The 8,330-nt window shown below is 38.3% G+C and overlaps 1 protein-coding gene across 1 annotated transcript; it reads right to left on the reverse strand.

Annotated features, from left to right (window-relative positions):
• Nucleotides 1–712: 712 nt before the first annotated feature.
• Nucleotides 713–1,567, reverse strand: LOC148103618 (uncharacterized). The gene has a single exon (XM_087838160.1). The coding sequence runs from the start codon at nt 1,565–1,567 to the stop codon at nt 713–715; it is 855 nt and encodes a 284-aa protein (XP_087694286.1).
• Between the last annotated feature and the right edge of the window lie 6,763 nt (nt 1,568–8,330).

Consider the following 8,330-nt stretch of genomic DNA (forward strand, 5'->3'; position numbering starts at 1 on the left):
GAAGGTTATATATTAATATATTTACTTGATTAAATTAACTGCAGTGTTGTTTCACTATGCCACATTCATGTCTAAGGTCCTTTTCAAAGAGGATCGAATGTTTGGTACACTGCATGTGTACCAAACATTCAAGCCTTATTTTATCTTTATCTTTATATTTTTCTGTAATGCTAAAGTCACACCAGGGAAAATAGTATTTGGAGATCATGGCATGACCAAACTTTTTGTGACCGCATGTATAAGTACCAGAGGCTTAACTGACTTCTTTTGCAAAGTGACGTGTTGCAGACGATTGATGCTCATAAGTACAGACTGATTATAATTGTTTGGGGAATTAAACAGTAGTTTAACATACTTTGGCTAATCTGGGAGTTGAACCTCAATTTCTTTGCGGAAATATTTCCTCCTTGGAAACCATTACCATTACAAGTGCTCAGCTAGAGTTAACTGTGCTGCACATTCATCTATGTTATTTTTTTTTCTAGTAACAAGGAAGTTGCCATCCTACATTGGCTTTAATGTAACTGAGCCACAACAACAACAACTGGAAATTGTTGTTGTTTTTGCCAGCCTTTAGCTCAGTTTAGTGAAGTTCTTGGTGTGATATGGAAATGTCCTCAGGGTGTCATCAGTGCACCCTAGCATCATTGATAGGTGTGGTCAGAGGGTCACCTTTTTAACAATAAGAGGTGAGCGTGTTTTTTTTTTTAATTTAACAAAGTTGTAGCTTTCCTGCTCTCTGTAGAAAAAGCAAGGGTAACATCAAACTACTGGGAAGACTGAGCCACATTCCAAATGGCATCAGCAAACACATACTTTCGTAGTCCAGTAGATTTAAAGCATACAGCGTAACAAAAATCAGTTCTCCAACAAACATTAACAACAAGACTAGTGTTATGGCCATGATGGTGTGGAAAGCCCTCTTTTTTGACTGGTCAACCCTGTCAACATTCCCTTCCCCTGGCCCTGGACGAAGCAGAATATATGAAACAGAGATGCTGCAGGATGAGACAACAACAAAGGAGAATGCCAAAAAACAGAAAAAATGGATAAAGGGAAAATCAGGACTGTACCAAACCATCAAACCAATCAACCCAGACGTAATTAGCCAAACACATCCAATACAGATTTTTCTGATCCTAACCCCACTCTCCTTTTTTAATCCCAGGTAGATTAAGGGATGAACAACCGCTAGGTAGAGCTCCACACATGTTAGCAGGTGAAACATAATCTCTCCACAGAGGAAGGACGGTATAACACAGGCACCCAGTGTAAACAAATAAGGGACAGCAAATCCACAAAGATACAGAGGACACGAAAAGGTCCCAATGAGCTCCATCACAGCCAGGTGATAGGTGAAGATATCAGAGTGGCTCATGTGTTTGAATGAGCGATGCTGCCGCCATTGTTGGTGTCCCAGATGAAGGACCAATGCAGTAAGAAGAAAAACTGTGACAGATTTAGTAATGATGAAGGCAGAGAGAGTAATGTTAGCTTTGAAAGTGGAGAAATGGTGGAATACAGGATTGGTGGATAAGATGGAGGAAGATGATGAGTTGATGGACATGTCTTCTGTATGCTAGTGGAAGCCTGTAGAGGATAACAGCTGAGGAGGAGGAGGATAAAAGAGAGGGAAAATAAGGGACATGTGAATCAGATGTATATTACCATTTTGAAATTTTGTTAAGAACTCTTTGTTTCAGGTTAAGATCTGTTCCAGTTTGTTTCATTCTTGTTTTCTGGTTTTGAATTGGCTGTATAAAATGAGATATTTTATATAGCAGCTTATAATAATGTAATGGTAAATTTGTGGTGTCATTAACACATAATTCTCACACATGAAAGATTGAACACTGGGAGGAACAAAACAGAGTTATTGTGCTCATCCCGAGCATAGATGTAAAGAAGAGTTGTGTAAAGTTTGTGGCAAATCCCATTGATCCATCTTGGGAAATAAGAAGCAGCCTAAACTACCTTTACTACATAAGAAAAATATTCTCAAAATATAAGTATTATGGAAACAAAGCAATTGGTAAGACATAAAAATAACACTAAGATTGACCATGCAAATTGGGACTAGATGCAAGTGTCAAATAAGTCCCCAGGTGAAGGAAGGGACTAACACCCCAAAAAACAAAGAAAAACAGTCACATGTAATATTATGTAATTTCTATAACTATATGTTTCCTCAATATGCTTATAGCAAATAATATATAAGATGCATGCAGCCTCAGTGTTAATTTATTCTACAGTTTGTGCAGTTTTCATGGTGGGCTTCAAACATCCCGAACCTTGAATCCATCTCATTGAACCAGCTGATCTCAAAAGAAAGATATGTACTGCATATATAGCCTGCGCTCCTTTTCCTAACTTTATTCCTGTCTATAGACATCAACCACATGAAAATAACATTGGTAACAAAAATAATTACCATTCACTTACAAGGTCACCTAAAAAAGCTCTTACTATAAATCGTTCAGTATTAAATTTGGAATCTAATCATTAAACTCCTACCTGTGGGACTGGGGTTCGATCCTTATTCTACAGCATCTGTTTGCTAACTGCAGTTCAAAGGTAAGGTGGCCAAATACATGACACATAATTGTTAACATTTGCATGTTAAAGTTGTAAAGGCAGGGCTGTAATGTTTTGCATGTTTCTTGTAAAAACAATGAAGACCTCATACACACAAGACCTCGTACATTATGAGATCGATTTCAGGCAAATCACCTAAATAGACATTTGCATATGAGGGAGGTCCTTGAGATAAAACAAAACAAACACCTTATTAAGTACTGTATACTGGACTAAAATGCACTTCACTCCATGGAAAGGAAATATTGTTGTCTCGTTTAGAAATATGAATGATAGTACTACAATTTAAAATTCCCCATAGCAAGTCTCCAATTCAAATCCTACTTTTAAAACTCCAAAAGTATCCTTGGACTGATGCATTTAAAGTGGCACACATAGTTGTTATAAAATTTAATGCATTAACATGAATACTAAGTACCTGATTCAGTTCAAACCAGGTGAGGGAGCAATGTTATGATCATTTTGCATTCTTTGATTCTTTTGAGTTAAAGTTTGACAAATGCCCAAAACACAGACACATATTTAATATGACAGCAACTGTTTATTCTTGAAAAAAAATCAGTTGATAAAATTATGATTTTGCTGTTTTATTTTTTTAAGCTGGAGATGCTAAACATTGGTGGACACCAAGCAAACCCTCCAGTGGTAACAACACTTCCTCCTTCAATACCACAAAAAACTATTCAGAAATGAGTTAAGAAAAAGCATTCACTTGGTCTTCATTTTATCTTATTGCAGCCTTAGCCATAATCTTTCTCTTTTTTATTCAAAATTCTATATACAGTGAGACAGTGAAACAAAAGCTTTGCTTGAAATTCTTGCAAATATATTAAAATAAGAAACAAAAATATAACGTAAACATAAATATTCATAGGCTTTGCCATGACACTCAAAATTAAGTTTGGGCCTATTCAGTTGCCACTGATCGTCTTTCAGGTGTCTCTACAACTTGATTTGAGTCCACCTGCGGCAAGTTCAGCTAGTTAAAGATAATTTGGAAAAGGCACACATCTGTCTGTATGAGGTGATATGTGACATGTCAGAGTACAAGCAAGCCATGAAGCCCAAGAAATTGTCTGTAGACCTTTAAGACAGAATTGTATTGAGGAACAGATCTGTGGAAGGGTACAGTATGAGTCCCAATGAGCGAAGAGACCTCTGTTTGGAACCACCACTACTCAGTTATCAGGACAGAAGGACCTTAGTCCAGGAGATGACCAAGAACCTAAATTGTTTTTGGAGACGGGAGAACCTTCTAGAAGGAATACCATTTCTGCAGCACTCCACCAACGAGGCATGTATGTGGAGTGGCCAAATGAAGGCCACTCCTCAGTAACAGGCATATGACAGTCTGCCTGGCGTTTGCCAAAAGGCACCTGAAGGACACTGATATAATGAGAATATTCTCTGCTGTGATGAATGAAAGATTTACTTATTCCTCCAGACATGATGCTGGCCATTATGTCTGGAGGAAACCAGGCAACGCTCATCACCTGGTCAATACCGACCCTATAATCAAGCATGGTGGTGGCAGCATCACACTGTGGGGACGTTTTTCAGCAGCAGGAACTGGGAGAGTAGTCGGGGGTAGAGGGAAAGATAAGTGCAGCAATGTACAGAGACATCCTTGATGATAACCTGGCCCAGAGAGATCTGGACCTTGGACTGGGGTGAAGGTTTATCTTCCAACAGGACAACAACCCTTAGCAAACAGCCAAAGTAACAAAGCAGTGGCTTCAGGACCACTCTGTGAATGTCCTTCAGTGGCCCAGCTGGAGCCGAGACTTGAGTTGACGATCTCTAGAAAGACCTAAATTGTCTGTGCACCAACACTTCCCATCTAACCTTATGAGCTTGAGAGGTTCTGCAAAGAAAGGAGAAACTCCCCAAAAATAGGTGTTTTTGAAGCTGAAACTGTAACTGTTTTGGAACAAGTGAAGTGCTGTGAATATCTTCAGGCCCCTCTTCTGTGGAACCAGCTTGCAGTTTGGATTCGGGAGACAGACACTATCTCTACTTTTAAGATTAGGCTTACAACTTTCCTTTTGGAAAACCTTTCTGCATTGAATTATACTTGTTATTAATCTCTGTCTTTATCCTGTTTTCCTTCTCTCACCCCAACCGGTCGCAGCAGATGGTCGCCCCTCCCTGAGCCTGGTTCTGCCGGAGGTTTCTTCCTGTTAAAGGGGAGTTTTTCCTTCCCACTGTCGCCGATGTGCTTTCCCATAAGGGGTCATATGATTGTTGGGTTTTTTCTCTGAATGTATTATTGTAGGGTCTACCTTTTAATATAAAGCACTGAGGCAACTGTTGTTGTGATTTGGCGCTATATAAATTGAATTGAATTGAACTGAACTGAACTGAATTGAATTGAATGCACTGTAGGTAATGAATAGGTAATCTTTACAGCCAGTAAGATAAAAAGAAGAAAACAGGATAGAAAAGACACTAGCACTGGCATGCTGAGTCAAAGCATTGACTTGAATGGATTCAAATGTTATTTAAGAATTTGAAACAAGTAGTCTCTGCAAGAGCTTGAAACTGAAAGAAATAATCATGGAATCGTGAGCAAACATTTCAGCAATCCCAGAGGCTCATAAATAGTCATCCACGAAAGCTTATCATAAAGTAATTACAAATAATTACACCCACACCACAAGCTACTATTGCTATAAAAGCAAACGCCACAAGCTACCTTTATCTGTTTTAAATATTTTGCAATGTTTAATGTGTTTATATATGTTATATTAAACAAACCTCATATTACTTCCTATGTAACACCAGCTGAAAATCTAATTTTGCCTGACTTTAAGTGGTATTCATTCAGGGTGTAGCTAGTAGCTTTTAATAATAAGAATAATCAGAGTATAGCAAAATTTTTGGAGCTTCTGCATTTTAGTCTTCCTCCTCTGTGCAGGAAGAGCAGGGGTAACACAAAACTGCTGGGCAAAGTGACCCATATTCCACATACAAACAGGAAACATCCACTACTGTAGCTCAGCAGGTCTGAAAAGCCCAGGGCAAGACAAATAACTTCGCCAACAAACATTAACCATAGCACTCCCGTTATAGCCATGATGGTGTGGAAAGCCCTCTTTTTTGACTGGTCAACCTGCCCCCTGTCCCCACTAACCTCCCCTGGCCCTGGATGAAGTAAAGCATGGAGAACAGAGATGCTGCAGAAAGAGGCAACAAAAAAGGAGATAGATATATAGCAGAAATATTCGATTAATGCAATATTAGGGCTATAGTAAAACATTACACCAATCCACCCCAAGTAAAAAAGCCAAACACACCCAATGCATTTATTTCTTATTCTCACACCACCTGTTTCTTTTAGCTTCAAGTAAGTAATGGGATGAAGAATAGCCAAGTAGCGCTCCACACAGGTTAACAGGTGAAAATGACCTCCCCAAATAAAGAGGGTCCTGAAATAGACGCTCCCACTGTAACCATATAACGGAGAGCAAATCCAAACATGTAGAAGGAAGCACCATAAATCCCAACCAGCTGCATGACAGTCAGGTGGTAAGTGAAGATGTCAGAGTGGCTCGTGGCTTTGAACGAGTGCTGTTGACGCCATTGCTGATATCCCAAGTAAATGATCAGGACAGCAAGAGGGATTAATAGGATACCTTTTGTGACAGTAAAAGCAAATAAAATGTTGTCAGCATTGGAGTTGGAACAATGGTAAAACGCTGGCTCAAAGGAGAAATTGGAGGAGGAACATGAGTTAAGAGACATGTTGTATGTTGGTGGACAACCTGAAGAAGATGAAGCCTGGGGAGGAGAAAGAAGAGGACCTGAGAAGGAGCTTAGTGTCATTATCATCATTTTTGTATTTGCTTATACTTCTAAACAGTAAATTGTTCTATGGTTAGGCAGTAGCAACAAATATCATACATGACAATTTTCAGGACAATGGATATACAGAATACATATCTCATGATTTTCTACCAAAGCAACACGTGCAATTTCAAAGTGTGTTCCAGGTCTGTTACACCTGATTGCCTCAAGATCATTCTGCTTATTTGTGAAACTACATGTTGATAATGAATGCCCCTTGCCATTTGGCTACTGGGCTCTAAGATGTGGAGTTTATGTATTAATGCTGTTCAGTTTAACTTAAAGCCTTCCTAGAAAGTGAACTGCAGACCCTTCCTGTTCAGTCATGTTTGAGCAAACTTGTCTCTATGATTGAAATTCAGTCATTTTATGTTTTTTAAAGTTTTATTCTGTTTTGTAATCTGATTACTTTTCCATTCAACAATTAAAGTCTCTCTTTGTGAGAGTGTCTCATGAAAATGATGTTCAAGCCTGTGACATTTGATTTGAGTTTGACTCCGAAAAAGTGACAAAAACATTAGCGTCTGCTGTTTCCCACATCGGAAGAAAGCCTCTTTCTGCAGCAAAAAAATTGAACTTCAGATCTGAGCAAGCACCGAGTACGCTGACACGGGAATGTGAAATTCAGAGAGCGATCCCCCCACTGACGTGACCGCTGCGTCACCGGGCAAATCTCCCACTGCTCCACTCCTGCTAAACAGGGGAAAATAGACTTAAAAGCAACAGGACTTAGTGCTGCTGAGTCTTTGATTTTATTTGTTTTCTGCTCTGTTTTACTTAAATTTATTGTTTGGGATTTGTCTGTCTTTCTCTGCTGCTTGTACATTTGCACAAGGCTCTGCATCCCAGGGTTGCTTTGCTTTGCTGTTACTGTACTGTTATCTTTTGTTGGTTATATGAATCTATTCTTGTTCTAGATGCTGTTAGTTAGAAAACTAATGATGTGTTCAATAGTTATTCTGCCCACTGAATATTTAACAGTGGCTCCATTATGTAGTGGTTAAAGTATTCACTTTACAAAAGATAGATTATGTACTCCTAGTGCCATTCCCAAGCTTACTTAAATGGGAGGGTTGTGTCAGGCACGTCCATCCAGTTTAAAATCTGTGCTAAAGTAAAGTCAATTTATTTATTAAGTGTTTTTCACAGACAAACAGTACTATTGGTCAGTACAGCACATAATAATTTTATTCTGTACAAGAGAAAAGAATAAAATAAATAAGACTGATGGTTTAAAAAAATCTAAATTTTGAATAGAAAGCATGTTTAATAAAATGTTGTTAACTGATTTTTAAAAACATCCATAGTTAACTAAATAATTCAATAAAAGGATGTTACAATCCCTGATATTGCATTACTTCAGTGGCTACAAGCAACTGTGTAATTTGTAAAAAGCTGTGATAAATAATCTGGAATCTGGCTGTGTTGTGCTCTGCATGTGAAGACAAGAGTTTTGAAAGATATGCTAAAATCTACTAGAGAACAGTGTAAAAGGTAGTGAATGAATGTGATGTGAGCTTGCTAGAATGTGTTAACACTCTGGTTTGCAGCATTTTTCATAGTTTGGAGTTGTGAAAGAAATTATTTATCCAAGCATTTACACAGGGCAGTACACGAATCAAAGTGCAATGACACGAAAGTATGAAAGACTTTCATCAATCACAATTTTTTAGAAATTAAAGGAAATTTATGCCAAGATTTTGAACACTGGACAAAGCAGTTGATCAAAAGGAAGTAATTACTAGGATGCCAATTAGTATACTGGGTTCAACAGTGGACTAGGGTGGACAACCTACCCAGCTGGTGAGACTTAAAAGACATAAAGCTGAAAATCGTTGGCATAGATAAGAAATGGCATCAAAGAATATGTTAATTATTACAAATTATTT

The sequence above is a fragment of the Neolamprologus brichardi genome, chromosome 3 (assembly GCF_056152115.1).
Source record: "Neolamprologus brichardi isolate AB-2024 chromosome 3, ASM5615211v1, whole genome shotgun sequence".
In the NCBI taxonomy this organism is placed as follows: Eukaryota; Metazoa; Chordata; class Actinopteri; order Cichliformes; family Cichlidae; genus Neolamprologus; species Neolamprologus brichardi.

What these genes read in the sequence shown, in the direction of transcription:
- LOC148103618 (XM_087838160.1), bottom strand. Translation starts at nt 1,567, where the DNA reads ATGTCCATCAACTCATCATCTTCCTCCATCTTATCCACCAATCCTGTA.